The 22,948-nt window shown below is 30.9% G+C and overlaps 2 protein-coding genes and 1 non-coding gene across 3 annotated transcripts in view; 1 reads left to right on the top strand and 2 right to left on the bottom strand.

Annotated features, from left to right (window-relative positions):
- Positions 1-4,941: 4,941 nt before the first annotated feature.
- Positions 4,942-9,666, bottom strand: LOC125866035 (uncharacterized). Its single transcript, XM_049546318.1, has 9 exons — positions 9,448-9,666; positions 8,115-8,321; positions 7,912-8,007; positions 7,693-7,813; positions 6,287-7,547; positions 6,026-6,191; positions 5,545-5,709; positions 5,327-5,479; positions 4,942-5,209 (listed from the first exon to the last, which is right to left on the bottom strand). The coding sequence occupies exons 1-9, from the start codon at positions 9,649-9,651 to the stop codon at positions 5,027-5,029; spliced, it is 2,556 nt and encodes an 851-aa protein (XP_049402275.1). The 5' UTR covers positions 9,652-9,666; the 3' UTR covers positions 4,942-5,026.
- Positions 9,667-15,439: 5,773 nt separating this feature from the next.
- Positions 15,440-15,511, bottom strand: TRNAQ-CUG (transfer RNA glutamine (anticodon CUG)). Its single transcript has one exon. It is a non-coding gene; the product is annotated as a tRNA-Gln (tRNA).
- Positions 15,512-18,975: 3,464 nt separating this feature from the next.
- The window catches only part of LOC125866036 (organ-specific protein S2-like), a 51,188-nt gene continuing 47,215 nt past the window's right edge, over positions 18,976-22,948 (top strand). Inside the window, exon 1 of the mRNA XM_049546321.1 lies at positions 18,976-19,051. Within this exon, the coding sequence (XP_049402278.1) occupies positions 19,007-19,051 (45 nt within the window). The 5' untranslated portion in view covers positions 18,976-19,006. The remainder of the gene's footprint in view (positions 19,052-22,948) is intronic.

Consider the following 22,948-nt stretch of genomic DNA (forward strand, 5'->3'; position numbering starts at 1 on the left):
AATGAAAAAATTATTTAAATTAGTTGGGTGACTTTCTAAGTAAAATATCAATAGTTGAGTGACTGTCTAAGTGAAATGACAATAGTTGAATGACNTTGAAACCAATTAGTTTTTTTTAATAATAATTAACACCAAAGTCGTATTTAATTTCGCTAAAAAATAGCTATCGATTTGGCATAGTCAACTCCTAGCTAAAACATAGAGTTAATATCCCAGATGGTCACTCAACTTTGAATAGTTCACTTAAAAAGTCACTCAACTTTGAGTTATTCACTTGGAAAGTCGCTCAACTTTGTTTTATAACTCAAAAGTCACTCAACTATTGATATTTCACTTAGAAAGTCATTCAATTATTGATATTTCACTTAGAAAGTCATCCAACAAATTTAAATAATTTATTCAATAAACTTTATTGAAATCTAATTTTTATTTTAAACTATTTTTTTAACGAATAATAAAATGTCTATTTTAATTATATTATTGACTCACTCCAATTATTTAACTTACAATCTTTTTTTAAAAAAACGCACATCAGCATAGACGAATTTAATATGCTGAAAATGATCCAAAAAAGAAGAAGATTGGAATTGAACGGAACTAATTAAGGAGTAATTAAAAAAAACGCACAGTAGCATATAGTAATCTTTTATTATTTTTTAAGAAAATAGTTTTAAAAAAATTGTATTCAACAAAATTTAATAAAATAATTAAAATGAGCATCTTTCTGTTTAAAAAAACAGTTTAAAACAAAAATTGTAAGTATTTAACAAAATTTAATGAAAAAATTATTTAAATTAGTTGGGTGACTTTCTAAGTAAAATATCAATAGTTGAGTGACTGTCTAAGTGAAATGACAATAGTTGAATGACATTTGAGTTATAAAACAAAGTTGAGTGACTTTCTAAGTAAACTATTCAAAATTGAGTGACTTTCTAAGTGAAGTATTCAAAGTTGGGTGATCATCTGAGATATTATCTCATAAAACATAGCTAGGGATTAACTATGAATCGTATCCCTAATTAAATCATAATCTTTAGAAAGAAAATGAGCACCAAAATCGTATTAATTTCCGCTAAAAACTAAATTCGATTTGGCTAGACACTTCCCAAGCTAAAACATAGAGGGATTAGCCACTGATTGAATCCCTAGTTAAATCATAATCCTTGGAGGGAAAACGATTAGCGCCTAATTAGGAGTAATAGTAGTACTACTAGATGCAAAGCCCCATGCTAGCATGAGTCCAACAAATCATACTAAAAGCACTCTTATGTATTTTTCTGTCTCAGTTTATGTGTCACATTTTTTTTTATCAACTAGAAGAACAACACATTTGACAAATGTTTAAAATGATGTTATCAATATTTTATCCATGTTGGGTTTCATTATTTGATTAAAAAATCTTTTATTGACATGAGACCAAATTATCAACCGTAAAACATCTCTAAAGCATCTTTAAAACATATATAGACATTGAACTGCTAAATATATATCCGCTGCATGAAACAAACATATCAATGAAGAGATTTGAAATTCTAAAAAATACACTCAGGCAATTTGCATAATATAGATAAATTGACGAAAAAGTGTCTCCTTCTAGCCTCTTATAAGTTGTGATATTTTCAATTAAAAAAAAACTATTTTTATTGATGATATAGACATATGATTGGATGTACCAAAAATCCTTAATTATTTGGTCTTACGTACCGGAGTGTGTAACTCATGTTGATCTTGACATCAATAGCGTGTTGCCTGCAATATGGTGTTATTATAATTATAATAATAATTATTTTTGTAGTTTCAATTTATTTGTCTTAATTTCATTATTAATCTGTTTAAAAAATTATATTTTTTTTGACAACTCTTTAATTCTAACCTTTCAAATGACATGTTTTTCATATCTTCTACGTATGTTTAGTTTAAAATCACAACATTCAAAAGTTTTTATACTTTTTAAATTTTGTATTAATTTAAAATCAAATAAATAAATTAAAACGAAGAGAGTATCATCATAATATCTGAACCTATCTATAAAGCTTATTCTATGCATCAACGCGATTAAGCAAATTAAACATCAATAACATTAATATAACAATATTGCTCTCATCCTAATCTTTTCACTTGCCTTTGTAAGTGTTCTTAGATAATTAATTGCTTATAAGCCTCCCTATTGGAAGTAAGTGTACATGCTTTATAAGTTATTATATTATTTACTGTTGCTATATTTTTATCGTTTCGCATTGTTTTCAACATGATTGTTTTATACTATTATATTTGTCTTACATATTTGTTTTTTGATATTCTTTACTTGAGCCAACAGTTTATGATTGGAAACAATCTCTCTATTTTTATAATATAAGATTAACGATGTATACGCTCGTTATCCTCCCCAAATCTCACTTGTGAGCTACATCAAACATGTTATTGTTGTTGCAAGCTTCCATGATGGAGGTAGGTTAATCTATATATATTATTTTTATTCTTGGGAAGTACATTGATGCGAGAAAAGACCATATTGGAGAATATTGGAGAGATGTAATGAAAAATAAGCCTAGTTATCATGATGATTACGCAGATCTCTAACAAGAAATTTTTTTTGAGCCAAGGCCAAATACTTTTAGTTATTATGATGATAACGTCGGTCTTGAACAAGAAAGAGATTTCAAGTCAAAGCAAACACATTTAGTTATCATGATGATGATACCAATTTCAAACAATAAAAAAAAGATTGATAATATGGTATATAAAGAGTACTATGTCTTCCAATGTCAAGTGATCATGAATAAAGAACTTAAATACTTGATGCATGGTTGTATTCAAATTTCCCTTGGAGTCTAACAGTGCACTTTTTGTTTGAAAAAGAATGAACTAGTTTGACTTAATACAAAGTTTAAAAAAATAGACAAGACTTTTCAATCTAGTGGTCTTAAACTAAAGTTATGTCAAATGTACTAAAATATCTTTTAATCTTGTGGTCCTAATATCACGTGGAAAGCTGAAATTAAAGGGTCATTCTTTTCTAAATAGACTAAAATGTATGGAAAACTTACATAAATATGCTATATTAAGAAAATATTTACCATTTATAACAATAACATATTTTTTTCACTTGAACACTTATAATACAATTTTAATACATATTATAGAGAACAATTTATAAAACACATATAATACAAGATTTATTGATGGATAATACATTTAGCACAAATTTTAATACACTTATAATATAGTGTGCCAATTTCTTACCAAACAAACATAATATATTTTAAAACACTTATAGTACATCTATATTGCATGCATAATTCACATTTAATGAAGATTTATCATAGTATTACTATAAATGATAAAAAAAGTATTGTTAAAATAAGTAATTATTTATTAATATTTAATAAGTATTCACCCTAAATTTCCTTCACTACAGACTTATTGTCCCTACCTAACTACTCCCTACGTTAAAATCAGCCCATGATAATATGATTCGTTTAAATTTGGGTTACTCATTGATTCGTCTATTTATTAGCTCAATTCAATCTATTTCAGCTTATTAAAAATGGGTTGATATGTTAGTTCAAATTGATCCATGAAAACTCTTGTCAATTTTTATTTTTTTTACATGTTATATATAGCCATATTGAGGAGGAGGGGGGAGGGATAGTTTTATTAGGTATTAAATATAACTCCCTCTGTTCCAATTTATGTGACTTACTTTCCTTTTTAGTCTGCCCCAAAAAGAATGACACATTTTTATATTAAGTAATAATTTAACTATAAAATATTTATTTTACACATAATGAAATGATTTACAACCACACAAATTTCTATCATTAATTCATTTTGAACCACAAGTTTTAAAAGTCTTCCTTTGTTTTTTAAACTTCGTGCCGAGTTTGTTATTTACTAGATCGCAAATATTTCTAGAATACCTCTTAGAAAGGGATACACAGTTAATTTTAAAATAACTTTTATTGTCAACCTCTTTCAAATATGAATCTATCTCATTCGAAAGGAAAAAACTTGTATTAGTATCTCAATTTCCATATTTTTTTCAAAGTTCAATGCATTCTCTTATAGAAAAGGAACATGAGATGAAAGGTTAATTTGTCTTAGTGTGAGGGTGTGGCATGCCATGTTTATAAGAGTTAGGCTTACAAAAAGTTATAATTTAATATATTTATAGAGGGAGACAGATTTAAGATTTTAATTTTATATGAATTCAGATTTAGAATTTTACAATTTCCTATTCAGATTTAGTTGGTTCGAAATTTATTACTTGTATTTGAAAGTTTATTTAAAGTAACTGAATTCGAATGAACGTGTAACAACTTGTCGATTAAATTTACACCGGATTATATCCATATTTCTCCATTTGTAGTTTTGCACTAGAAGTGGTAGGGCAATATAAGGTAAGGTCTAGAGCAACATTCACACATAAGTAGTTATATTATATAGTTTGGGAGATTTTTTTTGACACGTAACTCATAAGTATTATGATACATCGAACGGCTTTATCTATTTTTGCATAGGTAAATCAATCATTTGTCCTTGAGGATTCGACTTTAATCCTCTCATACCTACTTATTGATGTACCTTAGATGCATTTCATCTAGCTATAAAGAAAGAAGGGTGAGACATTATACAACTCTAAATTAGGCAAATGTTGAAGTTACAAGTCTCTCTTATGCTTTTATTTTATAAAAGAATAGACAATATAGTTCTACGAACATGCTACAAAAATTTTCCGAAATGCATCTACATGATGACTTCATATCGCCAACATCATTGACATTACTATTAAGAAATGGTAGAACCAGAAGAAGCAGATTCAAGATTTAAACTTGATAGGTTCACCCTTTGAGATATTTTAAGCACTGAACTCATTGTACTTCTAAAATTATGCGTTTAAAAAATATATTACTTCTTTTTAAAAATCTAAATTCCATATGTCGAGAATATTGAGTTCAATTGTCATACCCATTGTTTGAAAGCTCCATATGCATCCGCCTTCTGAGTATAACGATATGTCTATTGGTTAGGATCTCTTTGTATTTCTTGAGCTAACTGTTACCCTTGTCAACTTGTCAGCGCGATCATCTTGTCCACCAGCGAAACTATAGACTCTGAACGCGAACTGGAAGGCCTTCCATAACAGTTTACGTGATCCATTTTTCGATCCACCTCTTCTGTTTTCCTTTGTCTTTGCTTCTCTACTCTCCTGATTCAACATACAAGTAACTATAAAAAAAGGTTCACTAGATCATCATGGATCGGTTATTTTCACTAGAAATTATACTGCATACGACATATTACTAGCTAGCTACATTGTACTAACCTTCATGGCAAGTTCCATGCAGTTTGAGGAAACATCTATCATTAGTTCTTTGATACGAATGAGGATGCCGAAATCAAAATGAATGTTATGGCTTATAAATTTCTTGGCCTCTTCGTCTTTTGTTCGTTCCAATGTGTCAATTTCTACTTTGATCTACGCGACAGAATTATTTGTTAGAGCTACTATTATATGAGAGTAGGGACTTTAGTAATTTGTACCTTGTTAAAGTAACTCTCAGCTTTGTCAAGGTGTTCGCCAACAGGGGAGACTATCGACCAATTTCGTAGAGTAGTGGCTATTGTGTCTAACTTGGAATATAATGCTGATCCCATTCTGAGTTCTTCCAACTTTTTCGTAGGAAAATCTTCAAATCTTGCTAGCACCTGTAGCAAGAAAGGTTGAGGCCAACATCGTCATATGGGAATAACGGAAGAAATATGAGCTAAGTAGATAGATACTTCCTCTGTTTCAATTTGTTTGTCTTACTTTCCTTTTTAGTCCGTTTCAGAAAGAATGTCACTTTCTTTAATTCTAATTTTCTACGTGACATGTTTAAGACCACGAAAAAAGGGCATTTTGGTACATTCTACATATCTTATGTTTAGGACACAATGTTTAAAAGTTTTCTTTACTTTTTGAAACTCAATGTCAAGTCAAAAACCAGACAAACAAATTGAAACGGAGGGACTATATACGAACCTGAGATTCATCGGTTAATTTCTCAAGGTGAGATTCTACATATCCGTGGAACTTAATGAGCTCGGACATGTCTGATGTTTTAAAAGAAGTAATGGCTGTGTTTATCTCCTTGATTGTTTTCGCGTAATTTTTAACATCCTCTTCAATTTGATGGAAATATGCTGACCTGATACAAACATTGCACATTTTAAAATATAACTCAAACTCCTGAAAAATGCGAAATTCCACGAAATAATGAGTGAAGATTTTAAACAAGATTACCTCTTTGTCATCTCTGCTAATGCATCAGCCATTCCCTGTTTACCTCCTGCTGAGGCACCAACTTTTCCCATTTTGTGATGTGATGTACTATCTAAACTAGAGCCTTCAACTTGGAGCTTGAGAAGTCGATAAAGATTACCCATTTGAGTTGATCTTTTCAATTTAGTGGCTGCTCTCTTGACTCGTAACACACCTATAAAACCTATTGGTGGTGGAGGTGCCGGTCCTTTTCCCTTTGGCATGGGTGGAGGTGGTGCTGGCACTGCTCCATTTGAAGCCATCGGTGGTGGTGGAGGTGTCATACCCTTTGGTCCAATGGGAGGTGGAGGTGGAGGTGATATTACATTTCTGGATGTCAGGAGAGGCGGCGGCGGTGGAGGTGGAAGTGTTATTATATGTGTTGTTGTCTTAGGTGGCGATGGAGGTGGTGGAGGCGGAGGCTGAGATGGAGGTGCTATTACATTTCCGGATGTCATGGGAGGGGGTGGAGGTGGAAGTGTTATTATATTGGTTGTGGTCTTAGGTGGCAATGGAGGTGGTGGAGGCACCATCATAGGATGTGGTGGTAGTGGGGGCGGAGACGGAGGTGTAACTATGTTTCTTGATGTCAAAGATGGTGACTTTATGACATTTGAAGATAATGTGAATGGTGCTAGTGGAGCTGCAGCTCGTTCTTCGACATTTGATCTCAACTGGGGGAGTGTAGATGGAGGTAAAACCACGTCTAACGAGACACGACTTGGCAATAGCTGATTATTTGTAGAACCAGTCCGACAAGTTCCTCCGTTTTCTGATACATTATCCATATCAGTTAGTAGAATATCTGCTGAGTCCAACATTTCGAAATCTTGGCCAAATTCATAAGCATCCCCTGCTTTCACTTCAGAACCAACCTTTACTTGTATTTCTGATTTTTGCTCACTGAAGTTGGTTGCTAGCTGTACAACACAATTTGGATCTTGATCTATTGCATAAGGGAGCAAGTCGAAATAGAGGCGTTTTACATCGATAGGATTCAACTTCTCAGTTTCTTTAGCCTTGAGTTCACTCTTCAGTGAAGCACTAATTGCTGAGGAGAGGACTGAAGTTGGGGTAGGTGGAGGGCTTGAGAGGGAAGACTCGTTGTCCGAATGAGACTCCGGAAGAGCCCTCCCAAATGCATCGGATGAAGGACTTTCATCTCTCGTCTGGTCATCCTCGTCCATCATATCAAACACCCTTTCAGTGGCTAGTTTGATCATCTCGTCAAGCAATACCAATCCTGAAGAGTAATCGTTGAAGATATAATTAAGTAAATAAAACACGTCATATCTACCAACTCAACCTAGCTATCAAATGAAACAATAACACAATTTACTCAGAGCAAAGAGGTAAATAAACAACGTCTACATAACATTAAGACGTACCATAACGTCTTAGATCGTTGTGGAGATTACTGTACTCCTCGTCCAATTTCATTATGAATTCATCATCACCCGTCCATATTGTCCCGATTGATTTCAAAGTATCACAAAAGCATTGTAGTGCCTAATATAAACATGACAATTTTGTGATCAAAGATACGATCTGCTATACGAAAACTGTTTTAAGTGTAAAGTACACAATTCAGTGAGTAAATAGGTAACCTGATCCATTCCTGCTCCATCAATACTTGACAATGGAACATTCGTGTTGACGGAAGGATACATTTTATGCAGATCCTTCAGTGTTAATATCAGCAGCTGTCGAAAATTACTCATATATAAGAGGAGTTTAAAAGACTTGTCATTTTTCTTATCTGAACACTACAAGAAAACTGCGAATTGCATCAAAAGTGACAGAACAATACCTCATTTAGGGATGCAGAGCCAAAACACGGCGATAAGTCAAGCAAATCTCTCAAGGTGAGGATCTTGCTCCTGAGCGCTGTCATTATAATGAAGTTGCCTGCCACCCCACACGAATTGTGAACTCTGGAGCCTTTGGTTGCACTTGCATTAAAACTTTTCGAGACTACTATGGAGGATGTTTTTTCAGTTTCATGCATTTCATCTTCCTGTCAATACAAAAGTCGTTACTCTCCGTGATGTACTATCAAATGCCGAAAAATGCAACTTCTTTTTGAGTGTTTCAATCCCTTTAATTTACTCTACGACAGGAAGATCATCGATATATCCAAATACAAGGATGAACAACTTCAGTTTCGAGGTAAAAGATATTTCTCAAAACTTAAAACTTTTAGACGAGGTGATCACTGATCACACAATTCAACATGATAACAAAGCAGATCTCGTCTTGGGTACAAGATAGCCTCATAGTCACCCATCATCGACAACAAAAAAAATCAATGTGATTAGCCTAAGAAAAAGAGTCAAGCCCGCACGTAAAAGGACACATGGATGATATAATTAAATATTCAATAGTGTTCTCTATCTTACATTTTAAGCTTTTAGATAAGGTGATCACACAATTCCCAACATTCCGTTCTTAACAAACTATTCTTATTGAAGTTGCGCTACATCATGATCGCGCGGAGTTTTCCAAGTCCACACATAATTAAATAACTAAGAGTATATGCTCTCTCTAGCACAACTTACGTCTTAGAGGTGGCAATACAATTCAACATGATAACATAGCAGATAGAGGCCGAGGTTATAAGCTAGCCTAATCGTCACCCATTGTCAAAAAAAATACACAAGCTTTGGCCTAAAAAATACACAATATGCTCTATCTAACAATTTAAGCTTTTAAATGAGATATTTAGATAATTCAATATTTTTTATCAATGCACACTAAAATTCCTAGATATGGTCTTGGACCAGCTTACGCACAACTCGACTAATTTCACAAAGTATTTCCTTCCCTCCACCAATATAAGTATCGGATAACTATGTCCACTCAACCTTTGTTTCTTAGCATGCAACATATTGAAATAATGAAAACACAAATTCAAATAGTTTCTTTTTCACATAACAAATGCAGAAAAAATAGCACATTCTTCAATATTATAACCACATACAAAGGTCATTTTTCCTTTTAAAGGAGAAATGAGGAAGGGGATTACAAGGCGGATAATAGAATATTTATGAACAAATAAGGTAAAAAATCCAGATAACCAAACAACTGAGCTACTAAGATTCCCGCAATATAAAATTTCAAAAATGATAAAAAAAAAAAAATACCTCAAATGTAGAGAACTTCCAGGGTGGGGAATGAGGAGCCACAACAGAACATTCCCCAGATTGCATTTGCAACCAATAAAAATAACAATTTCTAATTAAAAAAAATTCAGCTTTCTTGGTTTTGACAAATAAAAACCAAGATTTTGCTGAATAATAAAGAAAATTCAAACAATTGAGGAGGAGGATGAAAATTATAAAGAACATTCAAATTTCCAAAAACCAGATTAATGAAAAATAATGTTCTTTTCTTATTAAAAAAAAAACTCAAAAAATTAGTAAAATATAATTTTTGGCAAACTCTTGAACCTCTATAGGTTGTAGAAAAATCCCCATGGACAAGCTTTGAATTTTTTTTTCTCTTTTGTTTCCAAAAGAGAGAAAAAGAGAAATGAAAGTCAATTTTTTGAAATTATTTTTTTCTTTGTTTTATTTAGGCTCAAGCTGCTTATTTTCCGGGTGTTCAATGTTGTTTTTCCTCAGAATTTGATATAAAAAAAACACATGGAAAAATTAGTATGAAATAATATTTGGAGATTATTTCAAAATTTGTGTGATTGTTGAATAGGTTCATTATTTATAGGAAAATTGTATGAAATAACAAACTATTGTTTTATTTAAAAATATATCATAGACTGGTTTAAGAGTCGCTATTTAATTTTTGAAGGGAAATTAAGAAAACTGATTTTTTTTCTCCAAAAGATTAAAACAGGAAATCAATTGAAAATTATTTAAGGGGGTTCGGGGTTCTTATTAACATTTCGGGAAGGGTTTAAAAGTACCCGAAATGCCCACTAATACGCGGTTATCCGGCTATTAATTTTTTGGCTAAAAATACTTTAACTTAATTTGAATAACATAATTGAACTATTTTATAGTTGAGACGGTTTAAAAGGGGAAAAGGGAAATATTGATCTATGATCTAAATGAGATACTTCTCAAAAATTTATTCTTTTAAGTCTTTTGAAAGATGATCGATTTAGTTAAATTGTTAAAATGAAATGAGCACCTTTTGGGGATTTGAACTTTTCGACCCTAAGATTAACGACAAATACTAACAAGCAAAACAAACACAGTAAAGTAAAGAGGGAAAGAGGGTTGGGCCCAAGTTTGGTTTTTCTGTCAATCTGGATCAATACTTGGACCCATTTTCATTTTGGGCCTTTGACCCATTTGAGTACCTATCCTAACCTAACATAAAAAGAAATATATTTTTTATATGTGGGCCTTTGGCCCAATTCTTTCACCTGTCCTAGACTTCTAACAAGATAAAATGACAAGGGCTTAGACCCAAAACAACAAAATACAATTTTGAAATAAAGGGTGGGCCTTTGGTCCTATTTTCGACTCTCCAAGCTATATTGCATGTTCTTCCGAGACCTGTTCATTGATTCTTAATAGGCTGGCTGACTCGGATAAAAATGGAATATGAGCCTCCGTGGCCCCAAGAAAAATGCAAGAATAGAGTCCGCGAGGACCCGGACAGATTTCACATACAATGGACAAAGAGAACAAGAATTAGTAACCAACAATAATATGTTTGAACCAATCATTAAATAATAACTGCATCAAAGAAATACAACTTATCAATAACAAACAACTAGCAGTAATTTAACTAAACACTACATACTATTCTAGACGCGATCCTTAGCTAAAGAAAAGTAAATACTTGATCAAACAGATCATGCTAGACGGTTAGACAAAGAAGGATTTGGGAAGCAAAGAAACTAAGCTAATAAAATTAATTTCATGCTGATAAATATATATATATTGAACACGAAAAAAGTCTTATCCAAGCTTAAGCTAACATAGGTGTATAAAATGGTGAAATATGGAGCAATTATAAGCACAAATAAACAACAACAAAAATAAAAATAAAAATTACTAGGCAGTAGCATCATAACAAAGTGAAACACTAAAAAAAAACCATTTTTTAGCCGAATTAACTCACATCATTGATCTAAAACTAGAATTCTAAGCAAAACAAATAATAATGGATTCCAACATATCACTTAAAAATCACCGACTACTCTATGCTTATCCAAACAATACCACTTGTAATATTTAAAACATGAGATGGGATTCCATAAATGTAACAAAGGACCAGATCACATGCATTATATAGAGGAAAACATGTAGAACCAATATACTGCCACTTACTATACTAAATTTTAAACATATTAGAAGAAGAAGATTCCACCAAACTATTATATTAAATAAAAAAAATAAAAAGTAACAGGACCCACATATGACAAATATTGCACAAAATTAAAGCATGGAAGTATGAATTTGACTACTTTTTACTGAAAGAGAAAGGATGACTATATGCATATTGAACAACTTTGGGGAATGACACAAAAATAGTAAAGACCAAGAATTTGAACAAAAAACCAATATTGGCAACAATGAACTCCAAATAATAAGGAAATATGCATATGGTAACGATTAAGAAAGTGGAAAACAGATTTATGTAATACTAAAATGAAGTTAAAAGCTTTGTTCATGCACAAATCACCAAGAACAATATTAATAAAGTAAGACAAGAATTCACCGACATGAATAAAAAAAAGGGACTTCAACATTTTTTACAACTCCACGTAAGAGATGAAGGAAGAAACAGTCACGCTTCAACACCTAGAGACAAACTGAGAAAGTATCATGACGAGCCAAACAAAGCTAAAAAAAATGCTTCAGGATCATATGGTGAGACTCAAGGCTAGCAATACAAACACACTTTGCATTCTTCAAATAGATTAAAAAAAAAAACTAGAGATAATCGGCTTATCATAACCTAACAGACAACCAAAGAAAGACTCAAGCCGAAAGAAAGCAGACAGACTGCAACATTAAAACAACTCGAGAGCTAAGAGTAAACAGAGCACTCAAACGCTCAACATGGAGAACAATGCGTTAAACTGTTTCTGAGCAAGACAACATGAACATATCTAGCATTTTTAAAGAGAGTAGCGTCAATATTCGGCCTATATTCAAGCGATAATCTAAGAGACACGAGTCGTTTCCCAAACAACGATCGACATCTAAACGAGAAAACTACTTGAGAGATCAAAATAGACATACAAAGGTCGAGAAGGAAGAAGGCCATAATCGAAATAAGGGCGAGATTCTCACCTCTTCCTGGGCAGCGAAACGGAGATCGAACGAGCCAAAGATATCGAGCTTCTACCACCACAATCTTAGACCTCAAAAAATCCCGATAAACAAGCGAAGCGAGTAACAACGAAATGGATCGAAAAGAGGTCCTCCTTGCTATTTTTTGTGTCTCTTATGTATCTATATTTTTTATATGATTTTCCCTCTATGTCTGTATATCAACAGAGATTCTAATCTTTTTCCAATTTTTCTCTAACTCCCCCAAAAAAAAAATAATCCCCCTTCAACAGTGACTGAGAGGAAAAATATATAGGGGATTTTTTAGGGTAGAATTTGGGGGAGGGGGGGGGGGGGNGAAAATCCGGATGGAGAGGGCCCAATTCGAAATTCAAATCCTCAAAAAACTTACACCAAAATAGGGAAACACCCTTTTCCGAGCTCTTCAACCCCATTCCGAAAAGGGAATGGGGAGATCGCGTGCCTCTGCCTACTGTACGATCTCACTGGCAAAGCAAAAGGAGAAGACGACGAAAACAAATTAGACGATGTGTAGCTTTCGTCTAGTTCACGTTAGCCACTGGATTCGGGTCAGTCCGCTGGAACGCTGGGCTGCTGGGATGGGTTTCGATTTTCTGGGCTTCTTCGCGATGAAGAAGAAGACGTAGGGTCGTCTGGTTGTATTTGGGATCGCTGTATGTGGGTGGGTATTATAATGTTGGGTAATTTTTGTGAAGGAAAAGGGAGTGGGCCGGGTTTGCTGCTGCTGATGTATTGAAATGGGCTGCTCGAAAATGGCCCACCCTCTCGGTCTTGCAATTAATTCAAACATAGCCAAATTGAATCAATATTTTTAACCGAAATGAAGTTAGTTGGTAATTCGGCTAAAAAACTAAATAAGGCGAATCAACAAAAAATTAATTGGCGAGCTTCTTAATCTTAACGGAATAAAATAATTAACCTAATAAAAATAACTAATTCAACAACATAACTATAATTCAAACTAAATTAGATTAATAAAGCGTTTAACGTTAAAATAATAATAATAATAATAATGAAATCTTTTTTCAAGATAGTTTTCAAGTATTTATAAAATATATTAGCTACATACGTAACAATATAAAACATATTTATTATTTAAAATATTATAAAAGTGAATAAAATTCTTAAAATATCTTGAACATATTTTGAATTTTTATAAAATTAGCTATTTCAAATCGTTTGGAATTAAGGGCTTGCAAATTAATTCTTATCGTGGAGGGTCAAAATTAGGTGTCAACAACTGTCCCTTATTTTACTTGGATTGATGCAAGAAATTCGAGGAAAATGAAATTGACAAATTCAATTTTGACCGACCACATCTTCATCCTTTAGGAGAGGGATTTGGTACGGATTTTAGGAATTATGACTGAACCCCGGAAATGGATTTCCTACATATCTCAGGTTATATGAGAATTTAGGCCACTTGTAGTTCGATACACTTGATTTGACGCACAATTTGAAATAATGCAAAAGTCATCTCGATATCGAATTATGAAGAGATCAGCATGCTCGAGAATAAGATTTAAGAGCAAATAATGGAATACAACTGAGTTTCAACACTGATTCTGCCTACATATCCCCCCCCCCCAACTTAGGGAATCAGGCTGCTTGTAGTTCGACTCAATTGGTTGAAAAGGAAATCTATTATGCTAGATCACCTTCAATTCTGGAAGAGCGACAAAGTAGCTCGAGTATGAAAAGGAGGCTTGCAACCTCTTAGCCATGAATGTGGCGCGCTTCACACCCATAATCAAGAACTTACACGGACATAATTTTCAAAGCTCTTGGCGCATTGCCACTTGGATTGGAAAGATGCCTTCAGTGAACCCAAAAATTTCCGGATGCGAAACTGAAACTAATAAACCTAGGGAAAATTGTATGAAATAACAATCTATTAATTCAAATTAAATGTTATAGCCATAGTTTATTTTAATTGTAATTCGCAGCAAACATCCCCCTTTTTGGTCATCTGATTCGGTATACAATTTGTCATTTTATACATTTATGTATAAAATGTGTTTGTGTTTGTATAAAACGAGAGAAAAGTGTATATACAAATACAAATACATATATTTTCGTCCTATACACTTATAATTATATAAATACAAATCTTATTATACAAATTACAATATATAAATGAATTTATACAAAATTGAACAATTTGTATAAAATTGGATGTTTGTAGCGAATTATACAAATCAAAAGCTCCATAGAAAACATAAAATTTGTTATGGAGCGTAATTATACAAACTATAGTTATACCATACAAATATAATTTTTATGTTTGAAAATATGTAAAAGTTGCCCTTTCTAGCTTCAAACTTGAAATATTGAATTTAAAGTTTGAAAAAAAATAGGTTTTTAGAGTTTTTGTAATTCTTAAAACTTTAATTTTGTAGTTATTTGATGAGTCAAAATACAGGTTTGACATTTAGACATATACGAAGTTGACACATGGAAGTTAGAGTGTAATCAAATTTAGCTTACACGTGTAATATTTATTACGTTTGATTATCATCATCTATCCTCTCAAAGATCTGAAGTGATGATATAAGTCAAACTAGCTTCGGAATAACAATAATTAGAAGTGCATCTATGATCAGTCAAGATAAACTTCTTCATCAGTAATTTGAGTTCATTTTTGTGTCATATATATGCATTAATAGGTAAATTTGTTAAAAAGTAATGCTTAAAGAGATTGACGTAGATTTTGTTTCTTTAAATTTACCTCAAAAGAAAGCACAAAAAAAGAGAATTTGATATAGATCGGTATCTTTCTTGTAAATATGTATCTGCATTAATTGTTTACGTCAAATCAATAATAATAATAGTAATAAAAATGAATAGGTCCTACCGAGATTTGAACTCGGGTTACTGGATTCAGAGTCCAATGTCCTAACCACTAGACCATAAGACCAATTTGTACCAAATGCACAAAATAAACAATTTGATGTCATTGTTTTAGAATGACGTGCAATTAAACAAATTTGAAAAGAGAAAAAAGCCTAAAATAATCCTAGTGTTTTCACGTGGAGTATTAATAGTCCTTTATGTTTGTAGTATTAGTGCATTTTTCTTACTCCTTCGAACTTTTGCCTATTTTTTAACATTGATTTTGTTCACAATTTTATGTATGAATGTTCAATCGTCTTTTTATATATTTAGTAGAAATAATAATAGAGCAAACTACATAAATCCCACTAGTTTAGATCCTAATTACTAAGATTCCCGATAGTTTCAAATATTACTTCTTCTACCATATTTCATGCTTAGGATACACGAGTTTGAATCTGTGAGATACATGTATTTGCCGAATTTTAAAATCGAGATACATATTTTATTTGTTTAAATTAATTGGTTGTAACTGATTTCCTTAATTAGAAAGTAATTGAGGATTTTCAGAATCGATGGATTTTTAATTTTAGAAATTTAAATTATCAAATCCCTTAATATAAGACGGAAATCAAGGAGTATTGTATATATGTTTAATTAATTTTATTTTATTATTCTTTGAAATAATAAATCCATTAATATTATTAATAAAAGACAAAAACATGTATTGGTCATTTAATTTGATTAATTTCATTTTATTACTCTTAAAATAATAAATACAATTATTTGATGTATCTATTGGATACAAACGAAACATTTAGATACATGAGTATCATACAAGTACATTCATATGTATCATAAAAGTATTTAGTATTAATTTCGTGTATTTATTATATGTGTAAAGTATTTTAGTTTCATGTTTCTATTTATATGACCTAATATTAATTTCATGTATCTATTTATATGATCTAATTTTAATTTCGTGTATCTTTTATATGTATCATACATTATATTCAAAAACATGTATCTCAGATACATAGTAAGCGTATACATATAATTATGTATATCTAAATATGGAATGTAATTGAAACACATGAATGTAGGAATAAATCACGAGTGTAGAGTATTTGTCTTATCATTTATCCAAAAAAAAAGTTAAAAAATTTAAAATTATTTCCTTTTTAGCATTTGAATTTTTTTCTCATAGAGACATATAATTTTAACTTAGACACACGAAGTCTTAACTAGATATATATACAGTTGATATGTATTCAACATTGTTGCACTTGATGTGTATCTAATGATATATTTGTTCTGTTAATTAAAGCTTTGCGTAATTCTTCCATTTTGATTGGGTTGTTCCTATATTTAATCTATTCTCGGGTTGAATCTTGGCGGATGAAGAGTCAGTCCCTGCAATGAGAAATTCATAAGTGAAAATAAACAAATAAAAGTTGTTTAATTTAGTATAATATTGTTAATGCATAGTACATTTAACAAGAATCATACGATTTCGAGAATGGTCAGTCACTTAAGTGTTTGAGAAATAATAAAATTAAAAAATATAAAACCTAATTGTAAAAGTTTTTTAAAAATTGAACTTCAAAACATTATGAACTTTAACTCAGATATAAAACTAAGATAAATAAAAATAATAAAACAATAGAAACAAACCTACATGCATTATGCTGATTTGAATATGCAAACATGTATCGAGAGAATAAAAGAAGAAAGAGCGAGAAGATGAAGGAAGAAAGATGGTTGGGTGGGGGTCGGGGCAATGTCAGATGTAAGAAAGAGGAATGGGTAGGGATGGGGGCAATGCCAGATGTGAGAAAGAGGGAGAAGAAAGAGGAATGAGTGGGGGTGGGGGGCAACAACAGATGGAAGAAAGAGGGAGAAGGAAAGAGGGTTGGTGGACGTTTGGGAGGGGGAAATTCGATGGACCATTAATTAAGGAGTTTAAATTTAAGATAATTATTCAATATCATATTTAAGGAATTTGTGTATCTGATTAAATCTTTTAAAATATATAGTATAAATATTAAAAGTGATAGTATATGTAATTATTTTAAACTAAAAGTACTATAGTATATATGGTAGTGATGTATGTGTAGTTAAGTAGTTTTTCCATAATAGGGGGCTTTCATTTGAGAGAAGGTGAGAAGATGAACGCCTTATTTTGTTCAGTAAAAATATTTTACAACTATATAAACTAAGAACCTACATTTGCTTGTTGAACTATATCAATTTATTATTGACATAAGATGTTGCAAGAAAAGAAAAAAAAATTGTATTATTACACGTGAAATATATGAATCTCTCTATTTTAATAATAATAAAAAAGACAAGTTTAACGACGGTTTTATGATCACTTTTGGTTTGTCGTCAAGCTTGTGGAAGAGATTATTTATACCAAGTGGAAGGAATATAGTTAAAAATAGCTAGTTATTACTAGTGTTAACTAATGATCTTTGTAAAATTGTATGTGTTTTTAAAATTTATGATAACATTTAATCACAAGCATTTTATTATAAAAGAACACGGAGATATGAGATTCATTAATACGACGCGCCTTAGAATATACTGATACCTCCCTTGTTTTTGATTTATAATTTTGCTCATTTGGTAAGATTAGATATATAAATATTAATTGGAAAAGCTGATAATTTTCACAAATCGTAGAATTTTTATATTTACAAAAAAAAGAAAGTATAACTTAAAAAAAAATCTAAATTAGATATTCAAACAAAGTTTTAATTTCAAATCAACATAAATATAAATTATTAATTTTAAATCATTTTTGGACTTAACAATTGCTCTGAATTTGGGGCAGTAAATATTGATTATTTATGAGCAAATGGTGCCTAGAATAATGTATTTATGACAAACCATTATGATAAGGTATAAAAGATTTGGTCGACAATAATTAATTATGACAGTGTGAAAGAGGCCCTATTAGTATTTCTATTGGATGATAATATAGTTGATTACTACACTCCAACCATACATGGTATGTTTTATTTATGTGGATTAAAATAATAATTATTTCTACTATATTTTCAATCAAAAGAATATTTTTATTGATGATATAGAGACATATAATCTTGATATGTGTTCCAAATGAATTATTTTGGTCCTACTATACAGGTGTGCATGAGTCATGTTGAATTTAATATTGACGGAGTTAGGTGGAAATTCGTGGGTTCAGACGAATCCAATTGTGTTAGCCTTTACTATAGATCTTGTATTTGTACTAAAAAATTATATATATATATATATATATATAAACTTGTGAACCCCTAATAAAATTAATTGACGGTTTACTACTAAGAAAGAGACCGTGGAAATGCTTTTAACATTAGAGTTATGGGTTCGAACCCCCTCTCTCTTTTTTATAAGGAAATTTAGAACCCCAAACTTTTAATTTATAATTGAACCTTGTTATTTAACTGTATTATAATATGGTTTTATTATAATTACAATCATATTATTATTATATCCCTGCCTGTCTATATATAAAGCTTATCTATGCATCAAAGTGATTAAGCAAACACCAATTACAACAGCTTTTAAAGTTATGAAATCACATATTGCTCTCATCCTGCTCTTTTCACTTGCCCTGGTATGTGTTCTCAGTTGTTTTTAATCTTTGGTGGATAAACTTATTTGATATATGTTGTTAGTGGGAGGTGATAGATATTTTGTAGAATCAATCGAGGTGCACGTAAATTGGCTTCGGACATCATGGTTACAAGTCTAATTAAAAAGAATCCATTTTTGCTTTTTAATTAACTAGCATAATTGACATTTGATTAATTTTTCTACAAATTACCTAGCAGCTTTAGCCCATTTAGTTAGAGACTTAATTAAGCTACGTACAAGAATCATTCATCTATATATGTAACATGAATATTGATATATTTCTGAAATTTCTTTAAATTCCACTGATACATAAACAAACACTCAAATTTGACATTATTTCACGTAAATATTTTAATTTTGAACATTCCAACTTACAAAATATTGGTCATGTAGACACCTCCAGAATATACATGTCACATTAAAGTCGAGTGTCTATGAGACACAATGAGGATGGGTTGGAGTGTTTATTTGACAGTTGCGATGTCTAGATCTATGTACATGTACTCTCAAAATTGGAGTACTTACTTGTCCGTTTGAGGCTAACTTTTTAATGTATGTTCATATATTATGCCATGTATGAACTATGTACTCACAAAAAATTAATTAATCCATATATATAGCTTGGGATTAAACAATTTTTTTCCACTTTTGGGCAGTACACTGATGCAAGAAAAGACCCTGGAGAATACTGGAGAGATGTGATGAAAGATGAGCCAATGCCTAAAGCAATCCAACATCTTATGCCTCAGCCACATATAGAGAAAATTGATTGTCACAAATTATCTTTTGAGCCAATTCCTAATGTATCTAGTTACCATAATGATGAGGTTGGTCTGAAACAAGAAAAGGATTTCGAGTCAAGGCAAAATGTATCTAGTTATCATGATGATGACAACGTTGATCTCAAACAAGAAAAAGATTTCGAGCCAAGGCCAAATGTATCTAGTTATCATAATGATGACGTTGATTTCAAACAAGAAAAAAATTTCGAGCGAAGGCCAAATGTTTCTGTGTACCATAATTGATACTATGGCATATAAAGAGTACTATGTGTGAGATTGTCTTCTTGCTATTTTTGTGCCTCCCAATGTTAAATGGATCATGAATAAAAAATAATTACTTGATGGTTGTATTCAATTTTCCTTGAATTTAATAGTAGTATTATTCCTAAATCTCAACTTACTTTTTTTTTCAGTCCAAAAAAGAATGATATATTTCTATATTTAGTAGTAATAATTTAACTTTAAATTGTCAATTTTATCCTTAATAAAATAATTTATAATCACACTAATTTCTGACTTATTTTATATCATAAGTTTCAAAAATCTTTCTTTCTTTCTTAATCTTTGTGCCTAGTCAAAACGATATGATGAACCTCTCGATGTACCACAAGAAAATGAGCACCAAGATCGTATTAATTTCCGCTAAAATTTAAATTTGATTTGGCTAAGCACTTCCCAAGCTAAAACATAGCTAGGGATTAGCCACTGATTGAATCCCTAATTAAATCATAATCCTTGGAGGGAAAACGATTAGCAGTAATATTGGTACTACTAGATGCAAAGCCCTATGCTAGCACGAGGCCAATAAATCATACTAAAAGTATTCTTATATATTTTTCTGTCTAAATTTATGTGATATATTTATTTAGTCAGCCTCACAAGAATCATATAGCTGATAAATATTTAATGATGTTATCAATATTTTATTCATGTTAAGTTTCATTATTTGATTAAAAACATTTTTATTGAATGAGATCAAATTATCAACCGAAAAAAATCTTTAAAGCACCTTTAAAGCATATATAGACATTGAACTACTAAATATATATTTGTTGCATGAAGTAGACACATTGATGAAGAGATTTGAAATTCTGAAAAATACTCTCGACAATTTGCATGATATAGATAAATTGACGAAAACGTATATGCTTCTAGCCTCTCATCAGTAGTGATATTTTCAATTTTAAAAAAACTATTTTTAGTGATGATATTTTCAGTTATAAAAAAAAAACTATTTTTATTGATGATATTTTCAATTTTTTTTAAAAAAACTATTTTTATAGATGAACCAAAAATCCTTAATTATTTGGTCTTGACATCAATAGAGTGTGACTCATGTTGATCTTGACATCAATAGCGTGTTGCCTGCAATATGGTGTTATTATAATTATAATTATTATTATTTTCATAGTTTCAATTTATTTTGTCATATTTTTATTTTTAATTTGTTTAAGAAATAAAAAAAATTGGCAACTATTTAATTCCAACTTTTCTAATGACATATTTTTTCATACATTCTACATATGTTTAGTTGTAAATCATAGGATTCAAAAGTTTTTTAATACTTTTTTAATTTTTATATTAAATAAAATAAAATAAATAAATTAAAACGAAGAGAGTATCATAATATCTTTACCTATCTATAAAGCTTATTCTATATGCATCAAAGTGATTAAGCAAAACATTAAACATCAATAACAATATAACAATATTGCTCTCATTCTAATCTTTTCACTTGCCTTGGTAAGTGTTCATAGATATTCTCTATGTACCTAATTACTTGTTCACATTTTTTTTTTATAGTTGTCCCTAATTACTTGTCCATTTTGACAAATCAAAAAGGGACAATATAATTATCTATTATACCCTCAATTAATTACTTTGAAAAATGTACAATTTCTTGAGAATCTTAAAATTTTTAATCCATTCACTTCATAATTAATAGGGGTAAAAGGGTAAATTCACTATGTCAATAATTGACTTCTTAATAAGTGTGTCAATTTAAAAGTGAACAAGTAATTATGGACATATGGAGTAATTAATTACTTATAAGCCTCCCTATGGGAAGTAAGTGTACATTAGTTATTATATTATTTATTGTTGCTATATTATTTTCGTTTACATTGTTTTCAACATGATTGTTTTTTATACTTCCGTCGTTCAATAATAATTATTCACTGTACTATTTTGGGATATTCAATAATATTTGTCCACTTTATAAAATCAATAAATAATTTTACACTTAGTTCATAATTTACCCTTATTATTAATTATAGTCATTCTCTATTACATTTTAATTTTCAAGACATCGTATTTATTATATTCCAATGGTGATATATAGTAAAACTATCCTTCTATTTATAATTTCTTAAGAAGTATGCAAAGTAAATAGTGGACAAATATTGTTGGACAGAGGAAGTATTATATTTGTTTTACACATTTGTGTTTTGATATTCTTTAATTGAGTCGAGAGTTTAAAATTGAAAACAACCACTCTATCTTTATAAGATAAGAATGACAATGTATACGCACTTCACTCTCCCCAAATCTCACTTAGCTTGTAAGCTATATTAAACATGTTGTTGTTGCAAGCATCGATGATGGAGGTAGCCAGGTAGGTTAATCTATATATATTATTTTTATTTTATTGATGCAAGAAAAGACCCTGGAGAATATTATTAGAGAGATGTAATGAAAGATAAGTCAAAAGTCTAAAGTAATCCAACATCTTATGCCTTGGTCACATAAAGAGACCAAAATTGATTGTCAAGCAAATCTCTCAAGGTGAGGATCTTGCCCCTGAGCGCTGTCATTATAACGAAGTTGCCTGCCACCCCACACGAATTGTGAACTCTGGAGCCTTTGGTTGCACTTGCATTAAAACTTTTCGAGACTACTATGGAGGATGTTTTTTCGGTTTCATGTGTTTCATCTTCCTGTCAATACAAAAGTCGTTACTCTCCGTGATGTACTATCAAATGCTGAAAAATGCAACTTCTTTTTGAGTGTTTCAATCCCTTTAATTTACTCTACGACAGGAAGATCATCGATATATCCAAATACAAGGATGAACAACTTCAGTTTCGAGGTAAAAG

The sequence above is a fragment of the Solanum stenotomum genome, chromosome 5 (assembly GCF_019186545.1).
Source record: "Solanum stenotomum isolate F172 chromosome 5, ASM1918654v1, whole genome shotgun sequence".
NCBI lineage: Eukaryota > Viridiplantae > Streptophyta > Magnoliopsida > Solanales > Solanaceae > Solanum > Solanum stenotomum.

Bases quoted from the DNA above. Each gene is read 5' to 3' on its own strand.
- LOC125866035 (XM_049546318.1), bottom strand. From the start codon at position 9,651: ATGTTCTTTATAATTTTCATCCTCCTCCTCAATTGTTTGAATTTTCTT. The intron at 8,008-8,114 runs GTATTGTTCTGT...AATTTTCGACAG, and splicing joins GCTCTGCATCCCTAAATGAG to CTGCTGATATTAACACTGAA. The intron at 7,548-7,692 runs GTACGTCTTAAT...ATTACTCTTCAG, and splicing joins CAACGATCTAAGACGTTATG to GATTGGTATTGCTTGACGAG.